This window comes from Sus scrofa, chromosome 14 (assembly GCF_000003025.6).
Source record: "Sus scrofa isolate TJ Tabasco breed Duroc chromosome 14, Sscrofa11.1, whole genome shotgun sequence".
In the NCBI taxonomy this organism is placed as follows: domain Eukaryota; kingdom Metazoa; phylum Chordata; class Mammalia; order Artiodactyla; family Suidae; genus Sus; species Sus scrofa.
Window position 1 is genome coordinate 39,466,320 of NC_010456.5, and position 23,225 is coordinate 39,489,544.

The window sequence follows — 23,225 nt, forward strand, 5'->3', positions numbered from 1 at the left end:
GACTGTCTCAGCCCTCTTAACACCCCTCAGAGGTAATCAGTTACTGTCATCCCTGTCCTTACACATGGAGAAATGGATGCAGAGCTCAAGTGTAGACACAGGTCTCTGACCAAAGAGCCCAATCTTTTATTTATTTATGTATGTATATATGTATGTATGTCTTTTTAGGGACTCTCCCATGGCCATATGGAAGTTCCTGGGCTAGGGGTTGAATTGGAGCTTCGGCTGCTGGCCTACGCCACAGCCACAGCAATGCCAGATCTGAGCTGAGTCTGCGACTTATGCCGTAGCTCACAGCAATGCCAGATCCTTAACCCAGTGAGTGAAGCCAGGCATCAAACCCACATGCTCATGGATACTAGTTGGGTTTGTTACCACTCAGCCACAACAGGAACTCCTGAAGAGCCCAAGCTTTTAACCACAGTTCAGTACTGTCTCTCCAGACTCAGCAGAGAGTGAAAGCCCTATTGGGAACATATCATTTGTGTCCTATGAAGAGTCTCTAGTGTGACCTGGGCTTTGAGAAGAAATAATGCAGCTTGGTTTTCAGTTATTGGCATCCTTGAGCCATCAGTAAATTTAGGGATACCATTGACTGTTAGGTGAAGAAATAATAAACTTTTTTAAAGTTTTAATTAATTAAAGGATGAATGGCATGATTGCTTAATAAGGAAGTAAAAATAGAATTATTGTTCAATGATTACAAACCTACAGGGCCCTATTAGTGGGATCCAGGACAATGGGAATGCCTGTCGGGGGAGCACAGGGAATTTAGAAGAGACACAGATGGAAGAGTCCTCTCTTCACATAAATGATGAGTGACAGTATCATCCTCCTCATTGAGCCCCTTGTCTGCCATCGTGGCAGCTGAAAGCACTAATGGCCCGTGGGTATCAACTAAGCAGGGTCAGAACAAGTCAGCATTCAGATGAAGAAATTTCCAAGAAACATTCCTGGGCACTGTGAAATGTCATAGTACAAATTTTTGTGTGTGTATGTGTGTCTTTTTAGGGCCGCACCCACGGCATATGGAGGTTCCCAGGCTGGGGTCTAATCAGAGCTGTAGCCGCTGGTCTACGCCAGAGCCACAGCAATGCCAGATCCAAGCTTCGTCTTCGGCCTACACCACAACTCACAGCAACACCAGATCCCTCACCCACTGAGTGAGGCCAGGGGTCGAACCTGGAACCTCATGGTTCCTGGTCGGATTCGTTTCTGATACACCATGATGGGAACTCCATAGCACAGATTTGATGAAAGATATTTTGGGAGTCAGGTTTAGGAGTCAGGGGCAGCTGAACTATTAGGAAGAAGAAAGGAAGAGGGAGTTCCCTTCGTGGCTCAGTGGTTAATGAACCTGACTAGGATCCATGAGGATGTGGGTCCCCCCTGGCCTCACTCAGTGGGTTAAAGGATCTGGCGTTGCTGTGTGCTGTGGTGTAGGTCACAGATGTGGCTTGGATCCTGCATTGCTGTGGCTGTGCTGTAGGCCGGCAGCTGTAGCTCCAAGTCAGCTACTAGCCTGGGAACCTCTGTATGCTGTGGGTGTGGCCCCAAAAAGCAAAAAAAAAAAACAAAAAACAAAAAAAAAAGGAAAGAAGGGAAGAGCCAGTTATTTCAAGGCACCAATCCAGGCTGTTAAAATCCCCTCACTTTGGGGTTTAGATCACTTACTGAGGCCTCCTATGTACCTGGCTTTCTCTGTGTTTTAGGTTCAGCTTATCACTTTGTTCAGCTCTTTAGTTTGTGTGTCATTTTCATGTAGGTTTCTTTTTCTTTTTTTTTTTCTTTTTAGGGCCACGCCCGCGACATATGGAGGTTCCCAGGCTAGGGGGTCTAATGGGAACTATAGCTGCCAGCCTACACCAGAGCCACAGCAATGCCAGATCCAAGCTGCGTCTGTGACCTACACCACAGCAACGCCGGATCCTTAACCCACTGAGTAAGGCCAGGGAACAAACCCACAACCTCGTGCTTCCTAGTCGGATTTGTTTCCGATGCGCCACAAACTCCCCATGTAGGTTTCTAATTATCATTATAACTCTAAAAACAACTGTTGTTTTATAAAAGTGCTATAATTAAGCAAGTATGAGTCATTTCCTTTTGAAAAATTGAGTCTTACTCTAGATTTTAAAAACCCATTGTAATGGTGGCCTGACTATTACCAGGTTGCCTCAGGGCCTGCAGCCCTGTCTGTGGACCATGCCTGTAAGATTGTTGCCTCTCTCTGCCTTCCATTGCAGTAGCTCAGAAGGACGGCCCTTCCGACTTGGTACTGGCGCCAACATGGAGAAGGTTGTGAAAATGGACCGAGACATGACAAAGGTAACCCCAACATGGAGGAACCTGCTCCAACAAGACCCACATTTGAAAGACACTTGCCATGCTTCAGGTTTCAGGAGAAAAAAAATTTTTTTAATTTGAATTCCCACAAAGAGTCAGGGTGAGAACTTGAAGTTAGTGGTTTAACTGAAGCTGTTTTCAAGAGAACCAGTCAAAATCAGTTTATCACTAAAGTCTAACTTTAAATGAGAACTCTTGGTTTTGACCTAGAAATTTTCTTACCTCTGTTAAGAAAGTTTTATAGCCTAAAAATACTTTAAAAGTGATCAAGGGATGAAAGGTTAAAAGAGTAATAATAGATAATAAGATGTAAAGACAAATAGCCCATAAGAATATAAAAATATGCCCAGGCTCTCATATTACACAATACATAAAGGAATAAAAACAATAGTAACATATCATTTTTACCTGTCAAACTGACCAGTTTAGAAAAGATTAAGGATACTTAATTATTGCCAAGGTGAGGGTCAGTAAGAATTTTCAAGTATCCAGAGACAAGTCTGTTCTTCACAGTTCTGTTGTAAAAAAACAAAGTAGAATCCCAGTACCCATAAATAGGGGTTTGTTAAAGAAATTATATTTATCTAATGAAGTATTATATGACTATGAAAAATATATAGACATGGATATTCGGGATATTTTTATATCTGATTCATGATATCAGTTATCAAAATTCATGTTTGTTTTTTTGTCTTTTTTTTAGGGCCACACCTGCAGCATATGCAGCTTCCCAGGCTAGGGGTCAAATTAGAGCTGCAGCTGTTGGCCTACACCACAGCCACAGCTACACCAGATGCAAGCCACGTCTGCAACCTACACCACAGCTCATGGCAACGCTGGATCCTTAACCCACTGAGCAAGGCCAGGGATCGAACCTGTGTCCTCATGGATGCTAGTCAGATTCATTTCCACTGAGCCATCACAGGAACTCCAAAATTCATGTTTCGATAACTGATAAATCAAAACTCTGTGTAGTGTCATAAATCGTATGTCATAATCTGCGTGAAAAAAAGTCCTAGAGGACCAGCAATCATCTCTGACTGCATTAGGACAAGGGGTGTTTGCGGAGATTTAACTTTGGACATACAAAATTTTAATATTTGAATTTTTAAAAATGAGCCTGGACTGGGGGAAACAGATTTGTTTTTAAGTATAGTGCTGAGAAGAGTAAAATAGAATATTGTGAATGTCTTCAAACTGATCCCCAGGGTGGCTGCTGTGAGGTGATTACAGAAGAGGCTGCAGCTGCTCTGCGAAAAGCAACCAAGTGGGCACAGTCAGGCCTCATCGTCAGTGTCGGGCCACCCGTGGAATCTATCAGCCCAGAGACTGTGAGTGGATTGTCCACAGGTGACAAGAAAAAAACCGCCCAAACCTCCATTTGCAGAGAGAGGAACTCTGAACTTGCCAGGTAAAACTTTTCCCAGGGTAGAAGCTGTCCGAACTCTTCTCACACTCACTTTGTAAAGGGTTTGTTTGGGGTTTTTTGGTTTTGGTTTTTTTTTTTTGGCCACACCCACGGCATATGGAGGTTCCCAGGCTAGGAGTCAAATCAGAGCTGTTGCTGCCAGCCTATACCACAGCTCATGGCAATGCCAGATCCTTAACCCACTGAGCAAGGCCAGGGATCGAACCTGCATCCTCATGGAGACTAGATAGATTCGTTACTGCTGAGCCACAATGGGAACTCTTGTAAAGGTTTGTTTTGAGGGTTTTAATTTCAGAGCCTTCCCTTGACCTGCTGGAAATGAGGACTGAAGGTTTAAAATACCCATCAGTTGTGGTAGTTGCTCTCAAAGTCAAGTCAGCGGTGACCATTCAGGTGGATCTGAGGTTGTGAGGGACAAATAGGGAGTCCTTCCAGGGCGAGTGGACACCTATAGCCAAAGGATTGTGTTTTTTGAGAAAGGCCACCACCAGGAGCACCAGCTATAATTTTTTTGAGTAGTGTCAGTAAATTCTGTCCCTGCTGCCTTTACTTCTTCCAAACGATACTTGTCACTGTACACAAAGGCATTTTTTTGGCTGTGCGCACAGCATGTGGAAGTTTCTGGGCCAGGGATTCAACCCATGCCACAGCAGTAACCAGAGCTGCTAAAGTGACAACACTAGATCCTTAACCCCCTGCGCCACAGCAGAACTCCAGAAGCTTCTTTCTAGTTGAAGAAAGGATGAATGCATAGTGCCCCCGGGAAGTTTAGGTAAGGTGTCCTGTGCTTGCCAGCCAGAGCCCGATTGCTTATACAATTAAATGTTTGGGGTCCATTGTTTCCAAGGCTTTTTCAGTTACCAGAAGGAATGGGAGTCACCAAAACTCAATTTTTCTCATATAATTAGAAAATGTTTCCATCTGGTGCCAACCCTAGAAGCTACTCCCCTGCCTCCTATACCGTCACTGGGCATTGACCCTGTTCCCTGTTGACACTTGCAGGACTGACCCCGTCCGACCTTTCATCAGTGGGCATGTGGCAAACAGCATGGCTGCAGAAGTGATCGCCCTGCTTCATAGCTTGCTGATGGCACCTGAGTCAAATGCTGCTCAAATATGGACCACAACAGCTGAGAAGGTTGGCACGCCATTCCTGCTTAAATGAGGGGGTACAACAGAAGTTAGCATAGTGTTCTAGCAAGGGACATTTTAATAGAGAGTTCCCAACCTGGCCAAATAGACTTGTTAACTGTATTTCCCTGAGATTGGCCTTGATTTAGTAGTTTCAACTCTGTCAACCTACATCTCCTGTCACTACCAGTCCCGATTTCACAGAAGACAGGCCAGTATTCTCAGGGAAAGAATGGCACTCCTTGTTTCTCCTCCTTGCTTGCATTCGATTGGTACTGATGTTAGGAAATCATGCAGCCTTGGTTTATTGAATTTGTTAAGTGTACTTGCTAAGTCTCCGGGAGGCTGCTGTGTGATTTACACTCCCTGAGTGCTCTGTCAGTAATTCATCTTTATAAGCAATAGTCCAGGTTCCTGAAAACTAGAGTTCAGTAGTCATTTTCCCTTCTCCACTGTCATTTTTCAAGTGTACCCCTTCTGACATGTCCTAAAGGTATTTGGGTGTTGAGCTGTAGGCAGTATGCTGTGATGGTTTTCCTTCAGATACACTTTTGCTTTATTTTAGAGGTTTTAACAACAGGGTTTGATTCTCCCCTCTCTTGAGGTTGTGTATATTCAGCTCTGTCCAATTATATAAGGCAAATAACCTACCTGATAGTTATTGCGTCCCTTCCACATCCAGAGTTCCTTTAGTACAGGGACTCCAGGCATTGTTGTAGACACTTCATCACCCTTAGTATCAAAGCGACCAAAGCTTTAACTCCTACTGCATGGGCTTCTTCTTATATTTAGGTTCTGTCTCGTGCACTGATGTACATTCCACAATTGGGGAAATATGCAGAAAGCATTCTGGAAAATGGCAGCAGTAGTGGCAGAAAACTCGCCAAACTTCAGAGAATTGCCCGCCAGGCTGTTGCTGCACTTTGTGCACTTGGAGGCTTCAAAGAGACAATCAAGATAGGGTCCGAGGTTCAGGTAACCATCCACTGTTTTCCAAAGTCATCACTTTCCCCTGCATATAAGTCCATTGATTAATTGATCTTCTGTGAGATAAGTATCATCTACCTAGTTGAACAAAAATCCTTATTCCTTCAAGCTAAGAAACTCAGGAATTCTAGCCCTCTATGCTATGGATTATTCAGATATTAGTACAATACTATATGATATTAGCTCCTGCGGTATCATTAATATTGGCAATATTTTAGAATTGAAAGTTTGAATTAATTTCATATTGTGATCCCCTGAATATAAGGTTTTAGGACCTATTGTTTTAACTTATATTCAGGGCTTGGTATCTGCATTATGAGAAACAATAACTGCAGTGCCATTAATGACAGCTATAAATTCACTGTTCCCACTTGTCACGTCAGATAATTGCTCACACCATCAGAGCTGGTAGGTAGTGCTAATCCATCTGTGTCTCTAGGTTTTAGGTAGAGGAATATCGGGAAGCATCGGAGTAGTGGCTTCTATCAATGAACAGGAAGGTATAGCTACAGTCAGATTTCCACCCATAGACTGTAGAAAGACATCGCAAGCATCAGACACATTGACTATTCCATTGTCTAGACTTTGTGTTCCAAGATCAGAGGTAAGGTGATTTTTAAATGCATCATAAAATGTCACTGCAAGTGGTAAAGAATACTGTAATGAGTGATATATATGCACATACACAGTACAGAAGTGCAAATACTTGGTATCCTTAAATTTTACTTGTGTATTTACATATCTTACATAATCATTTAATAGTAACATTTGTGTGAAAATTTTTACCTGGGTGACAAAATTCATTTCTTTGATTAGAAATACTCCATAGTATATATTGCATGTTTAATTGTTTTGGTCCAGTTTGCAACTTTCTGTATGATGATTTGATTTTTTTTTTAACTGAAATTTTGAGAATTAACTCCAGATAATAATTACACCCTCATTTCTTATAAACTAACTACTTGAATTTAACTTTTTGCCATGCGCCCCCCCACCACCATCAGGCATTGCCTCTTCATAAACTGTCCATTACTGAGAAGGTAGTGCAGGCAGTCCAGTCCATGTTGCTTCCTCAGGAGGGAAGTCTCTCTATTCATACCTCACTTCCTGCAACAGGAGATGGGTCAGCTCCTGTGATGGCAGTCGTTCGGCTCCTGGCTGAAATAAGAACAAGGTGAGCACCCCCCAAAGATCCCCTAGGTGCTGAGGTAGGTCCTCCCTGGGCCCCCTGCCCTGGGTGTAGTCAGACCACAGCATGAAGTTCATGTCAAGCTGAGTAGCAGAAACTACTCTCTCCAGCTATGCTCACCACAGTTTTTGTTGCATTCCCCAGTTTGTGCTATTTTTATTGCATGCCCCAATTTCTGCCCTTTGAAATTAAGTTTATGTATTTCCCTAAGAAAATAGTTAAAATGTATATGGAACATGTACATAAGGCTCCACTGATAATTGGCTTTGGTAAAAGAACATTGTTCTATTGTGGGAGTTCTTCTGCCACTTGGCCTTTTTTAAGTGGCTTTTTTTAGTACTTCATCAGTACCTATCTGATTCATCACTTTCCAAACTGATCAGAAAACCAGGAAATGCCCACTAGTTTTGGAGCTGGAAAGAAAAACAGTCATTTCCTGCAAATACATTTATTTACCATTAAACAATAACAACAGGAGTTACCATTGTGGCTCAGTGGTTTAAGAGCCCAACATAGTCTCCATGAGGATGCGGGTTTTGATCCCTGGCCTTGCTCAGTGGGTTAAGGACGAGGCATTACCTCAAGCTGCAGCATAAGTCACAGATGTTGACTCAGATCTACCATTGCTATGGCTGTGATATAGGCCTATAGCTGCAGCTCTGATTTGACCCCTAGCCCAGGAACTTCCATATGCTGCACATGTCACTGTTTACAAAAAAAAAAAAAGCTTAAACAATAGCGATAAGTTTCTCTTTTGACAGTGAAACTTACCAGAAAGTTCTAATGTGTGTTTTGAATCACACGAGAGAGATCAGCATACAGATTTTTCCAAGCATTTTGATCCCTCTTGTTCCTAGAATATCAATAGTCCCCATGAAGTCCAGCATAGGAAAAGCTGTCAAGAGATGATACTGATTTCTCACCTGGCCCTTGGTGTCTCCATTTAGGGAGATGGCAAACATTTTGCCCTTTTCTGGTTGGCCACAAAGTGTCAGCAATCACTACATGGGAAAAGTGAGGTTAGTTAAGTATCTCCCAACCAGTCCAGCTCAGAAAACAAGCAAGAGGAATGGGGAGTTTGAACCTTGTTTAAATTAGGGGATAAAATTGATTGAAATGTTTTTCACAGTTGACTTTTTAGAGAATGACCATTGATGACTTTGAAATATTGTAAATCTTTTAACATTAAGAGCATGCCTGGTCATGGCCCAGCTTTTAGAAGACAGCTTATTTTGTGAAGAATTCATACAGCAGTGTCCAGCAGCTGTTGAAGTTCTTAACCTAGTAGCCCAGGAATGCAGTGCTGGTAAGTACCTGTCACTTTCTTTTCTACCCTGTTTTATTGAGTTGTGTCAGCATTTTTACCATTTGATAATGGATGTTAATTATTTTCATATACACAGCGAACAGCTGAGCTCTGAACACATTTACCATGATTTACTTTCATTTCAGACCTAGAAATGTAAATTTAAAAATTCAGAAGATACCAAGTAGGAAATCAGAATTTTTCTTACTTTTTTTTTGGGGGGGGGGGGGGCCTTTTCGTCTTTTAGGGCCTCACATGCGGCATGTGGAAGTTCCCAGGCTAGGAGTTGAATCGGAGCTGTAGCCGCAGGCCTACACCACAGCCACAGTACATGGGATCTGAGTCATGTCTGTGACCTATACCACAGCTCATGGCAACGCAGGATCGTTAACCCACTGAGCAAGGCCGAGGATCAAACCTGCATCCTCATGGATGCCAGTCAGGTTCGTTAACCACTGAGCCATGACGGAAACTTCAGAAATTAGCATTTTTCAGTTTGACTTGAGGACCACCTTGTCAGAGTGTTTTCTTTTCCCCATTCATATTAATTAATTGCCTTTATTTCTCTATTAGAATTATTTATTAACTGTCCTTAGGGCTGCAGATAGTATCAGACTGTTGTCATTGCTTGCATTTGAATTCAGAGTCAAGAGTTTGCACTAACATCCATCTGTGTGTGTGTGTTTGTGTGTCTGTGTGTGACTTATGGAAAAGTTCAAACAAACAGAAAATTAGACTATTTTTGTATAACAAACCTTCATGTTTCCATCAGCTAGTGTCAACGGTTGTCAGTTAATAACCAATCCTTTTTCATCTACACTGCACCCTCTTGGATTATTTTTAAGCAAATTTTGGGGATATCCTGTTATTTTATCCATAAATATTGTGGTGTGTCTCAAAAATAAGGACTCTTCGGCATATGCCACAGCAACGAGGGATCCGAGCCGCGTCTGCAACCTACACCACAGCTCTTGGCAACGCCATATCGTTAATCCACTGAGCAAGGGCAGGGACCGAACCCGCAACCTCATGGTTCCTAGTCAAATTTGTTAACCACTGCGCCACGACGGGAACTCCAAAAATAAGGACCCTTAAAATAACCACAATACCATTATCACATCTAAAAAATTAATAGTAATTCTTTAATATTGTTAAATACCTAGTCAGTGCTCAACTTTCTAACTTTCTTATAAGGTCATATTGCTTTTACATTTATTTGAATCAGGATCCAAATAGAGTTCATCCCTTGTGATTCATTGCTATACCTTTTTTTTTTTTGAGATTTTTATTTTATTACTTTTTTCTTTTTTATTGTTTTGCGTTTTAGGGCACACCCACAGCATATGCAAGTTCCCAGGCTAGGGATTGTCAGAGCTGTAGCTGCCGGCCTACACCACAGCCACAGCAACGTGTGGGATCTGAGCCACACCTGTGACCTACATCACGGCAATGCGGGATCCCTAACCCACTGAGCAAGGCCAGGGATCAAACACACATCCTCATGGATAGTCAGATTCGTTTCCACTGCACCACCTCGGGAACTCTTGCTATGTCTTTTAAATCTCTTTTAAAATATAGATTCCTCTCAGTATTTTTTTTTTTTCCTAACTTATTTGTTGAAGGGTTTCCCACAGTCTGAATTTTGTTAATTACATCCCAGTGGCATTATTTAACGTGTCCTTTTGTCCTTGAATTTCCTGTAAATTGGTATTGTCCTGGGTATGTTTAAGAGAAATTTTACCTTTTTCTATTTTTTGGTCTTGTCCAGGGCATGTGGAAGTTCCCCAAGTAGGGGTTGAACCTGCATCACAGCAGCAACCTGAGCCATTGCAGTGACAATACCAGTTCTTTAACCTGCCACGCCACAGGGGAAATCCTGAAATTTTACCTTTTATCCCCAAAGATATAACTAGACTCTAAATGTAATTAGTCACAATTAGACAAGCATTTCTCTAACCCGCTAGCACTAGCATTTTCATGAATTGTAAGGAAGAAATGGATATCTTTAATTTCCTTAATGGTTTTAGTTTTATCTTGGTATTTCTTTTTGTCATTTTTGTTATCTATATTATTTACTCTCTCTCATGCTGTTTGTTTTTTTCAGTAACTCTGTAATCCTTTTCTGTCCTTAAATCTGTCCTTTTTCACATGGCAATGATTTCTCTTGGTTTTCACTTTTTAATTTGTCTTCGTTCTCTATCTGTTTTACTTCTCAAATCTCCTTCCCTTAATAAGGGTAGTTCTGTGGAGCCAGCAACACTAAAAACCTCAGAGAGAGCCCCCCCCCCCCAAGAAAAGAAAAAAAGAACAAAAGAACAAATTTCTCAGGTGAAATTACTTGTGACTAAATATTTGCTCATAATTTTATACTTGTAGTAGATAGGTCCTTAGTTCCCTGCCTCTCCTTTTCAGTATTCTTGGCTCGGGTTGCATCCTAAGACTTACTTGACTGATCTTAGCAAGCATATAACTTGTTGAATGAATCATTTGCTTTTCTATAGGACTCTTTCTGGGTATTTTTTATATGTTTTATGGAATAAAGGGGTCTTAATCTGTGAAATTAACTTTGGTACTTGATGTACAAAGCCAGGAATCATGGTAATTTTAGAGCAAATGGTTTTAATAATAACCACTATTAAAAGAACACTGTTCTAACAAAGACTTGGAAAGAAATGTGTGGGAAGTTCTTATTAATTGCTACAAAAGAGAAAACTGTGAGCATACACACAGCGATTTATTCTAAAATAGTGTCCTAGGTCAAGTTTAATAGTCCTTAATGACGCATTTATTAGATTACCAGAAAGAGCTCTGAGGTTTAAAGTAGATATCCAAGGTTGCTGATTCCTGAATCATTTACCTGTATTAAAAAAAAAAAAAGCTATATCTGAATTACTTTGAGACACAACAATGAATTCTTAGAGCCTAATGGGGAGTCATAGTCTGTGTGCTAAAGAAATGCTGTTTAATAAGTGAGATTCAAAGTGGTGGCTAGAAGAGAGAGTTCTCTATTTTTTAATGTATTAAGATTTTTAAAATTTCATATACAAAAGTGTCATAAGACTTATAGGCAATAGTCAATTGATTCTCTAAAATGAAAAAATTTTCAGGAGTTCCCGTCGTGGTGCAGTGGTTAACGAATCTGACTAGGAACCATGAGGTTGCAGGTTTGATCCCTGCCCTTGCTCAGTGGGTTAACGATCCAGCGTTGCTGTGGCTCTGGTGTAGGCCGGCGGCTGCAGCTCCAATTGGACCCCTAGCCTGGGAACCTCCATATGCCGTGGGAGTGGCCCAAAGAAATAGCAAAAAGACAAAATTTTCAGTGAATTCCTTTTATTATTTTACTTCATTTGAAATGAATTAAGGTGCAGACTTCGCCACTGTAATGTTAATTCACTCACATCTAAATTTTATAGGAGTTCCCATTGTGGCACAGCGGAAACAAATTAACTAGGAACCATGAGGTTGCAGGTTCGATCCCTGGCCTCACTCAGTGGGTTAAGGATCTGGCGTTGCCTTCAGCTGTGGTGTAGGTTGCAGACGTGGGTCACATCTGGCGTTGCTGTGGCTGTGGCGTAGGCCAGCAGCTGTAGCTCCTATTCCACCCCTAGCCTGGGAATCTCCATATGCCATGGGTGCAGCACTAAAAAGCAAAATAAATAAATAAATAAATTTTATAGCTTCTCTCATCTGGGGAAAAGAGTGCCTAATTCCATTTGGTCTGGGAAACTAGCACTGCAGAGCCTCTTCCCTTAAAAAAATATTCCTGAGGAGTTAACTAGATCTCTTGGCTGAAATAGCATAGGAAACAGATTGTGAAACTAAGGAAAAGGCATATAGAAACCAAAAAAGTTCTCAACTTTATTTTATACTCTTACAGAAGCCAGAATCGCTCAGGTTTCCTCTTCTCCCTCCTTGCTAAATATAGACATTCCCTGAGCCAGAGATTTTTTTTAGACTTTGAATGTTCATAAGACTCCCTGGGAGTCTTTCCTAGGAGTTCCCATTGTGGCTTAGCGGTAACGAACTCGGCTAGTATCCATGAGGATGCAGGCTTGATCCCTGGCCCCACTCAGTGGGTTAAGGATCCAGCATTGTAGTGAGCTGTGGTGTAGGTTGCAGACTTGGCTCAGATCCAGCATTGCTATGGCTGTGGCCTAGGGCAGTAGCTACAGCTCCGATTCGATCCCTAGTCAGGAAACTGCCGCATGTGCAGCCCTGAAAAAGAAATCCTTTCCTTAGTATGAGAGTCTTTAGTTACATCCATGTTGCTGCAAATGGCATTATTTTGTTCTTTTTTATGGCTGAGTAGTATTCCATTATTTTAAAAATTATATGCTTTCCAAGCACCAGAAAATCAGAAGTAAAGAGTGGGCCTGGGCAGTTGTGCCAAAAGTGGCCCTCACACTTCACTTGAAGAAACTGCCTAAGGAAACTGCTCTAAGTTTTGCCCTGACCCACACCTGTGGCATATGGAGGTTCCCAGGCTAGGGGTCCAATCGGAGCTGTAGCCGCCAGCCCACACCACAGCCACAGCAACAGCAGATCCGAGCCACGTCTCCGACCTACAGCACTGCTCAAGGCAATGCAGGATCCTTAACTCCCTGAGCGAAGCCAGGTATCGAACCTGCGTCCTCATGCGTCAGGTTTGTTAACCACTGAGCCACGACGAGAACTCCAGCAGATAGTATTCTTGGTATCATCCAGCATGCTGTATATCTCTCAGAATAATTTTAAGTCATTTTAACAGAAATAATTGGAGAGTGTTAATTAAAAGTAATTGGGCCCTTTATGACTAGTCAGTTTACATTTATGTAAAGGATTCCATGAATTTTGTAACTGAATAGCTCCCCTCTTTGGTTTGTCTATCAGGAAGCATGGATCTAGACTTGCGTCCCCCACTCCCAGGTATAAATAAAGGACACTAGATACATACCCAGCCTCACTCCTGGCTCACTTTGACTGTTTTATCTTTGCCTCATCTACCTATTGCTGTCTAACCCATATCATCAGATTATATTAGGTGTCTGCATGCCTTTTGGTACTAGGTATAAGTCAGTAAATCTTTCTTACTACTATCCTAAACAAACTGTGGTTTTTTTTTCATTAGACTACTTTTTATTCCTTACAAGACATTTTTTTTTTTTTTTGTGGTATGTATATAGCATATGGAAGTTTTCTGGGCTAGGGGTTGAATCTGAGCGGCAGCTGCAACCTGTGCCACAGCTGCAGCAATGCCAAATCCTTTAACTCACTGAGCCAGGCCAAGGATTGGACAGGCTCTGCAGCGACCCAAACCACTGTAACCCACTTCACCATAGGAGGAACTCCTTCCTAAGACATCTTTAAAAATTGAAATATCCATATTCCACACAATTTACCATTTTAAAGTATACAATTCAGTGGGTTTTAATATATTCACAGTTGTGCAATGATCGCCACTAATTCCAGAACATTTCTCCCACACCCCCAAAAAGAAAACCCTCCATAGTCATTGCCTCCCCATTTCCTGAGCCCCTGGCAACCATCAGTCTACTTTCTATCTCTATGGATTTGCCAGTTCTGGGCATTTCACATAAATGGAATTATACAATGTGTAGCCTTTTGTCTCTGTTGTTTTTTTTTTTCCACTTAGCATAACCTCTTCAAGGTTCATTCACGTTGTGGCAGGTATCAAGTAGTTCATCACTTTTAATGGCTGATTACCATTCATTCCATTGTATGAATAGACTATTTTGTTTATCCATTGATCAATTTATGAATACTTGTTTATGATTTTTGGCTCTAACAAGTAAACATTCATATACAACTTTTGGTGTAGACATGTTTTCTATTCTGTTACACATATATAGCAGTGGAATTGCTGCATCTTATAGTAATTCTGTGTTTTAACTTAAGGAACTGCTTCTTTTTTTTGAGGGACCATTTTTGAAAGTGGCTATACCATTTTATATTACCACCAGCAGGTCCCAATTACTCCATACCCTAGCCAACTTTAGTATTGTCTTTTTTTATTATAGCTACCTTAGTAGGTGTGAAATGGTGTCTCATTTGCATTTTCCTAAAATTAATGATGTTGAGCATCTTTTCACATATTTATTGACCATTCGTATATCTTCTTTGGAGAAATATCTATTCAGACTTCCTGCTCGTTATTTTTAATTAGGTTGTTTGTTATTATGTTGACTTATAGCTGTTGTTTTATGTATTCTAGATAGACTTGTCCCTGATCAGATATGATTTATAAATATTCCATTCTGTGGCCTGTCTTTTTACTTTCTCAAATGTCCTTTTAAACAAAAGTTTTTTATTTTGATGAGTCTCATTTATCTAATTTTCTCTCATTGCTTATGCTTTTGGTGTCTTACCTCAGAAATTGTTACCTGAAGTCAGGAATATTTATACCAATATTTTCTTCTAGCAGTTTTGTTTTGTTTTGTTTTTGTCTTTGCCTTTTCTAGGGCTCCTCCCGTAGCGTATGGAGGTTCCCAGGCTAGGGGTCGAACCGGAGCTGTAGCCGCTGGCCTACGACAGAGTCACAGCAACTCGGGATCTGTGCTGCGTCTGCAACCTACACCACAGCTCACTGCAACGCCGGATCCTTAACCCACTGAGCAAGGCCAGGGATTGAACCCGCAACCTCATGGTTCCTAGTTGGATTTGTTAACCACTGAGCCACGACAGGAACTCCTCTTCTAGGAGTTTTATGGTTTTAGTTATAAGTTTTTTTTAGGTCTTTGATCCATTTTGAATTTCTGTGTAACTCTTGACTCTTCTAGACTATTCTCATAGTACCAATCTATCCAGAATTTCCTTCCTCTCTACTTATTGAAATCCTGTCTTCTCCAAGATAAATTTTAATGCTTTCTCCTTTAGGTCTTTCTAGATCCTGCTGCCTGTGTTTATGCCTTGTATCACATAGTATCACTCCAGCCTTGGTCTGTGTTCTTTATTGTATATGTCTTATCTCTCCTCCCAGATTGGGGGCTGAAGCTTTTATTAACATCTAGCACTCTTCCTTGCTCATAGATATTCAACAGGCTAAATAAAGACTGGAAAAAAAATCAATTTAGTTGATAAAATAATAGTTTTCATTTATTCGATGATGGTAATAGCTTTCATTTTTTTGGTGTTTGCCTGTGGCAGAGGCCCTACCTGATGTTATTTCATCTCATCTTCAACCACCCTATGAGGCACAGATACTGTTATTTCCCCCATATTGGATGATGGAATTGAGATGATAAATATCAAGTTAATGGAGCCAGGTTCTGAATCCTAACAGCCCAACTCCAGAGCCCATGCACTTGACCACATTGCTTTGCTACTGAACCACACATAGTAGACAAAGAGGTCTCAGGGCACTTGCTCTTTTGTAAGAATTTGAATAATCTCTGTAAGCAGTTTATTGTTCTGACTCTAACAGAGTTGGCACCCTCTTGGGGGATCGTGGGACTCATTTTCACGTATTTGATGTATCCCCCTCCAGGAGAGCGACTAGCAGTTGTGGAAGTGCAGTGTGAACGGCTAAGGATGCTCTATCGGGACTGTGCTCGGCCCCCGCCACCTCCACTGCAGGCTGACCGGAGACAGGTGAGCCCTCTCTGCACCGCCCCACACCTGCTGCTTTTCTGCAGCACAGAGCATTAAAGAATTAAAGAATGCCAAGCAGCACATTAATGACATTTAGAATGAGTGTTTGCAGAGCCATTTAGAGGTATATGCTCTGCAGTGACATGCTATCATCTTTGAATGTCGACAGACATTGATTTGACATTTAGAATATTGAAAGACTGTGCAGAGGAGCAGAACTCATAAATTTGTAAGTAATTTCTATGTTATCAATAATAGAAAATTTTTTTCCAAAATTTTAGATCTATAGTTCATCTTGTATAAGAAGTATACATAGGAGTTCCCGTCGTGGCGCAGTGGGTAACGAATCCGACTAGGAACCATGAGGTTGCAGGTTCGATCCCTACCCTTGCTCAGTGGGTTAATGATCTGGCGTTGCTGTGAGCTGTGGTGTAGGTTGCAGACGCGGCTCGGATCCCATGTTGCTGTGGCTCTGGCATAGGCCGGTGGCTACAGCTCCGATTGGACCCCTAGCCTGGGAACCTCCATATTTCATGGGAGCGGTCCAAGAAATAGCAAAAAGACCAAAAAAAAAAAAAAAAAAAGAAGTATACATAGCGAATAAGAAAATGACTAGGAGTTCCCGTCTTGGCTCAGTGGTTAACGAATTCGACTAGGAACCACAAGGGTTTGGGTTCGATCCCTGGCCTCACTCAGTGGGTTAAGGATCTGGCGTTGCCGTGAGCTGTGGTGTAGGTCGCAGACGCGGTTCGGATCCCATGTTGTTGTGGCTCTGGCATAAGCTGGCAGCTCAGCTCCGATTAGACCCCTAGCCTGGGAACCTCCATATGCTGCGGGTACAGCCCTACAAAACACAAAAAGACCAAAAAAAGAGAGAAAGAAAATGACTAAAAAGCAAAAGCTTTTACAGTAACCCTGAGTTGCACTAAGTGAAAGAAGCCAGTCACAAAAGAGTACATACTGTATGATCCCATTTATATGTGATATGCAGAGCCGGCAAATCCATAGAAACAGAAGAAAGCAGATTGGTGGCTGCCAGGGGCTTGGGGGAAGAAAGGGATAGGAATTGACTACTCTAATGGGTATAGTCTCTTTTAAGGGGGAGAAAAATTTTCTAGAATTAGATTGTGGCTATGGTTGAACAATTCCATGAATATGCCAAGAAACCATTGAATTATATACTTTAAATGGGTGAATTGTATGTTATGTGAATTTTATCTCAAAAAACTCATGTATCTAGATAAAAGTATGCAAAAATTGCTATGTTCTTGAAATTTTTCTGTAGGTTTGAAATTATTTCAAAATAAGAAAGAAATGTACAAAAGAAGAAATGTCACTTGGAATTTCAAGATTTCCAGTTACCATTGTCAGCATGTTAATATGACCTGTTATTTATCATTTTTCTAATTATAATTAAATTTCTGCTGTCCATACTGTTTTTTGTTTCTAGCTTCTCCCTGTTCATAGATAAGTACCTTTCCACATCCATCGGTAGCAGTTTATTAGTCCAGCAAACACTTGGCCTCAGTTTATTCACTGAGGTTTTTATTGTGGCACATCTATAGTGTCTCCAGTTTTCACTGAAACAATGATTTGATGGATGTCCTGGGAGCTATGTGTATCTTTAAGTTCTTTTTTTAGGATAAAAGTGAATTTGATGGGTAAAAAAAAAATCTGCTTTTATCTGATAGAGAAGCTTGACATTTTATGATTAGATCTATTTAAAATTATGAAAGTGAAAAAATGAGGCAATCTATAAAAGGAAAAAGAAATTGTAACTATATTACTCCTTCTTAGCTTTGAGCTGAATATTAAGTCATAGAAGTATAAATTCTGATTACTGATTGAACTAAAAACTTTGTCCTGTAAATTACCAAGGAGTATGAGGGGGTGAGGTCCTGAGTAGGTCCATGTGTGTAAGGAGGTGTAGATATGTAGGAATTAAAGCCTTATTTGTCCTAATAGAAGATAAATGATGTCAAAGGGATATTATAAGCATAGAAGGAGAAATATATAAGTAAGTATCAGAATTAACAGCTAAAAGAATGATAGTTTCTGGAGAACAGGACTGGGCATAGGGAAGAGACTGCCTTTTTTAGCATTAAAAAAAAGGTCTCTTTTAGAAAAAAAAATAAGCTTTTTTTTTCTTATTTCTTTTTAGGGCCATACCCATGGCATATGGAAGTTCACAGGCTAGGAGTTGAAGCAGAGCTACAGCTGCCGGCCTACAGCACAGCCACAGCAACACGGGATCCAAGCCACATCTGTGACCTACATTACTGCTTACAGCAACGCTGGATCCTCAACCCACTGAGCAAGGCCAGAGATGGAAACCGCATCCTCATGGATCCTAGTCAGGTTCATTAACTGCTGAGCCACAAAGGAAACTCCAACATAAGCTTTAAAAAAAAAAATACATGCGTATATTATAATACCATTAGATAAAAAGTATTTTTCTTCTTTGAGAGAGTAAAAGGATTTGCAGCTCTACTGAATGAGGGTGTTTCTCCCCATTGCAGCCCAAAGAGATTACATGGAGCCCCTCGCGAGTGTTTCCACCTGTCCGAGCCTGCATGTTCTCATCACACCTCACTTCTGTCACCTTCCTGGCTGACCCCAGCGCCGGGGGTGGTCTGCCCCGGGGCACATTCATCTATGCCACCTCACCACTGCCCGTTCAGGTGAGAAATCGCAGGACACACTGTCTCCTGCCTCTTCCCTTCATGTGTGAAAGAAAGAGCAAGTTTAAGGGCCCACAGTGAGCCCTCTGATTGTCTGCCCACTTCTGGTGTTCCTTCAGGCTCCATCTTTCTACTGGGAAATTGAAATTGTTTCCTATGGAGATACTGACGATGACACTGGACCAATAGTTTCCTTTGGCTTTGCTACAGAAGCAGAGAAACGAGATGGGGCTTGGACTAATCCAGTGGGCACTTGTCTTTTCCATAAGTAAGTGGCTACTATCACTGTTATTTAAAAAAAAAAAAAAAGTAGTGGGTGTTTTAATGCTTAAGTAGTATCATTATAATCTCTTCTAAAAAATTTAGAAAATACCAGCTAGAAATATACTCACGTTTAGTGAATGAGAATAGCTCTTTCGATTTCTCTTCTAATTACTCTTATGCTGTAACTCTCAGCAGGTCACTACGTACCTTTCTCTGTGTTGGCTGATTACCCTTGGCTTTGACATCCCTTTGTTTTTTTCACAGCAATGGCCGAGCCGTGCACTACAACGGCTCCAGTTTATTACAGTGGAAGAGCGTTCGCTTAGACGTAACTCTCTCTCCTGGTGAGTACAATGAGAGCTTTTTTTCCTACCCTTATCTTTAGGGCCTCCATATTTCTGTTGTCCTCGGGTTTTGGTCAAAATATCTTTAAAATTAATGAAACTCAGCAACCAGAAATGGGCACTATGTCTCTAGTGAAAACGAAATACACTGCTGTTCCCCAGTTTACACTAAACCTCTCATTTTATCTGGCATTGTTATCTTTTGTGTGTATGTGTCTTTTTAGGGCTTCACCCTTGGTAAATGGAAGTTCTAAGGCTAGGGGTCAAGTCAGAGCTGTAGCTGCCAGCCTACACCACAGCCAGAGCAATGCCAGATCTGAGCCACTACACCACAGCTCCAGGCAATGCCAGATCCTTAACCCACTGAGCGAGGCCAGGAATTGAACCTGTATCCTCATGGATACTAGTCAGGTTTGTTACTACTGAGCCTCCAAGGCATCATTATCTTTAGGGCCTCCATTTGGTAAGTTAAGAGTCACATTGACTTTTGTTCCTCCATCATTAGAAAAAAATCTGAGATTTTGCCTTTTTCTGAAGTTTCTATCTTACATCAGCTTTTCATTGATGAGCAGGTAAATAGCTTTAAAAGAGTTTTAGGGAGTTCCCAATTGTGGCTCACTGGAAACAAATCTGACTGGTAACCTTGAGGATCTGGGTTCGATTTCTGGCCTTGCTCATTGGGTTGAGGATCTGGTGTTGCTATGCACGAGCTGTGGTCTAAGTCACAGACACAGCTTGGGTTTGGGTTGCTGTGCCTGTGGTGTAGGCTGGCAGCTACAGCTCCAATTCGACCCCTAGCCTGGGAACTTCCATATGCCATAGGTGTGGCCCTAAAAAAAGACCCAAAAAAAAAGTTTTAAAAACTCTGCCAGTCACCAGGAGGCACTCAAGAATGTATCATTGGTAGATAAGATACATGCTGTAGACTTTGCTCTTGGTAGCCTAAACATGTGGTACAGCTTCACCAAATCTGCCCAGATGTTTCAGTCAACTCAATAAAGAGAAGATCTTTCACTTCTTTTAAAATTTCCATGTAACTAACTTGATCTGTATTAGTGGATGAATTAGGATCAGGAGCAGCAAAATACAGGCATTATCTTCTTGACATGAGAAGCAGCTATGCTGGCTGCTTATTTTGAGACAGTACATTTTAGCATCGTCTCTGATTAAACTGAAATCATTAAATGTGATGGATGATCTGGGATGCTTAGGTAGTGGTGACTAAGTCACTGAACCCAGTAGGTAACTTCTTATAGCTGTCTTGGGGTAATTCGTCATCACTTATCCTTGAGAGAGCAGCTTATTGTACTTTCCCAGTGAGCGTAATATTTTCAGTTATGGTAAAGTTAGGCCTTGGAAATGATTTCCTAGCAAGTTGTTTCTCTTCCTTTGTGGAGCAGAACTCTAATCTCAGCTGAGTACTTTAGTGTTTTAAGTACAAAGGGAGGAAGAATAGAGAGAGCAGAGGAAAATGTAGTCAGGGTTTTTATTTCTTTGTTGTAGTTGATTGTTATTTTGTTAGATCATACTTTGGTTTTTGAGAACATTTTAGACTAGACCTTAAGCAAGCCTGCTACCCTTTTCTTAGAGAAATGTGTCTGTGTGGGAATAGGAATCAAGAACCCACTTTTTTGGCCACACCTGCAGCATGTAGAATTTCCTAGGCCAGGGATGGAACCCAAGCCACACCACTGACAACACCACATCCTTAACCCACTTTGCCACAAGGGAACTCCAAGAACCCACTTTTTACAACAGGATCCCAAACTCTGTACTAACACTTGCAGTGTCCCTTCGTCAACAGATACTCTGAGCATCTCGTACATGCTGGGCCCTTTTCTAGATCTTGGGGGTGCCGCGGTGAACAATGACAAGTCCCCAGCCATCAGGAAGGCTGGCCTAGTGGTATCAAAAGCATATGAGGATTTGACCCCTAGCCTGGGAACCTCCACATGCGACGGGAGCGGCCCTAGAAATGGCAAAAAGACAAAAAAAAAAAAAAAAAAAAAAAAAAAAAAAAAAAGATCAGATTTTTGGAGTTCCCGTCGTGGCGCAGTGGTTAACGAATCCGACTAGGAACCATGAGGTTGCGGGTTCGATCCCTGCCCTTGCTCAGTGGGTTAACGATCCGGCGTTGCCGTGAGCTGTGGTGAAGGTTGCAGACGCGGCTCGGATCCCGAGTTGCTGTGGCTCTGGCGTAGGCCGGTGGCTACAGCTCCGATTCAACCCCTAGCCTGGGAACCTCCATATGCCGCGGGAGCGGCCCAAGAAATAGCAACAACAACAACAAAAAAAAAAGACAAAAGACCAAAAAAAAAAAAAAAAAAAAAAAAAAAAAAAAAGCATATGAGGGAGTTCCCTGGCAGTTTAGTGGTTAGGATTTGGCCCTTTCACCACTGCAGTCCAGGTTCAGTCCCTGGTCTGGGAACCGAGATATCCTGCATCAAGCCACTGCATGTCTTGGCCAAAAATAAAGAAATTAAAAAAATATTTAAAAAATGTGAGAGACTGATTAAAAACAAACTCACAGAACTTCTTATACTTACTGGGGAGTTTACAACAGGTTAATTATAAAGCTGTGTGTGCTAGCAGCTCGCCTGAGACAGCTGATAATAGCATTGATGTAGTGGATATTGGCCCCCTTGGTTCTCTAAGTTCTATCTCATTATCGAGTCAACTCATCAGAAAGTAGCTTGGCTTGTATTATCTTTGCTTCCTGAAAAGATGTGTTAAATACATTTAGGTGAGGGGACATAATGTGATTTAACATTATATGTTTAGATTATGTTGTAGGTTGAGTTTTAAATTATATTTTTAGACCCTTTCTGAATTTTCTGCAAACTTACTGAGAAGGTATTGCCTTTTTACCCTTATGCATAATCTTCTACATGTCAAAAGAGAAAAACTTATATTCCTCTATTAAAAAAATCATACTCCATGCTTTCCCTTTTTATCTTGGCTGCCTAGAAAATAAAGTCCAAATTTATTTATTTATTTATTTTATTTATTTATTTTTTTGTCTTTTTGCCTTTTCTAGGGCTGCTCCCACAGCATATGGAGATTCCCAGGCTAGAGATCTAATCAGAGCTGCAGCCACTGGCCTATGCCAGAGCTACAGCAATGCGGGATCCGAGCCGCATCTGTAACCTACACCACAGTCCATGGCAACACCGGATCCTTAACCCACTGAGCAAGGCCAGGGATCGAACCCTCATAGTTCCTAGTCGTATTCGTTAACCACTGAGCCATGACAGGAACTCCTAAAGTCCAAATTTAATATGTAATTGTGGTAACTAACTTAGCTCAGACACCAGGTATTTTTCTTCTGAAAAATGCTTCTTCAAATACTCTTCTTCAAATACTTCAGTTTGACTTCTCTTTTTTTAGATTGTTTATTTCTATTGTGTTATTTTATATGTATATATGTCTAAGTGCCCCATGTCTTTTTCAGATTAACTGATGGCATGAATACATAAAAACCAAGATAGTCAATGATATGTGGCCTCATGCTGGTTGCAAATTTACTTAATAGTCAAGAAAATTGAAAAAAAAAAAAAAACACCAAACACAGTGTTGTTTTCTTCCTGTTCTCTGCCCTAGGCGATGTGGCAGGAATCGGCTGGGAGAGAACCGAGGGGACGCCGCCGCCTCCGGGGCAGCCAGCCAAGGGCCGAGTATACTTCACATACTGCGGGCAGCGCCTCTCACCATATCTCGAAGACGTCTCTGGTGGGATGTGGCCTGTGGTTCACATTCAGAAAAAGGTAGGTTATCTTACTGCGAAAGGAAACCAAATTCTCTTCAGTAATTTGTTCCATAAGGAACAGAAAAAATTAAGGCACCAGACATGGCCTTGTTGACATAATATATGGTACTTGGTAAGAGAAGGAACCACAAACTGGAAGGAGTGTGTCCTTCCTTTGCATTGAACCCGAGTGCTTAACTGCTTTGACCTCCTTTTGGT

At 41.3% G+C, this 23,225-nt stretch overlaps 1 protein-coding gene across 6 annotated transcripts in view; it reads left to right on the plus strand.

Moving 5' to 3' along the window:
* HECTD4 (HECT domain E3 ubiquitin protein ligase 4) overlaps positions 1 to 23,225 on the plus strand; it is a 211,227-nt gene that overhangs the window by 139,625 nt on the left and 48,377 nt on the right. For all 6 annotated transcript variants that reach the window (XM_005657322.3, XM_005657323.3, XM_013990365.2 and 3 more), the window contains exons 38-49: positions 2,244 to 2,325; positions 3,552 to 3,754; positions 4,775 to 4,910; positions 5,696 to 5,878; positions 6,330 to 6,494; positions 6,895 to 7,064; positions 8,270 to 8,385; positions 15,869 to 15,972; positions 18,492 to 18,653; positions 18,773 to 18,921; positions 19,182 to 19,261; positions 22,862 to 23,025. In XM_005657322.3, the coding sequence (XP_005657379.1) occupies positions 2,244 to 2,325; positions 3,552 to 3,754; positions 4,775 to 4,910; positions 5,696 to 5,878; positions 6,330 to 6,494; positions 6,895 to 7,064; positions 8,270 to 8,385; positions 15,869 to 15,972; positions 18,492 to 18,653; positions 18,773 to 18,921; positions 19,182 to 19,261; positions 22,862 to 23,025 (1,714 nt within the window). The remainder of the gene's footprint in view (positions 1 to 2,243; positions 2,326 to 3,551; positions 3,755 to 4,774; positions 4,911 to 5,695; positions 5,879 to 6,329; positions 6,495 to 6,894; positions 7,065 to 8,269; positions 8,386 to 15,868; positions 15,973 to 18,491; positions 18,654 to 18,772; positions 18,922 to 19,181; positions 19,262 to 22,861; positions 23,026 to 23,225) is intronic.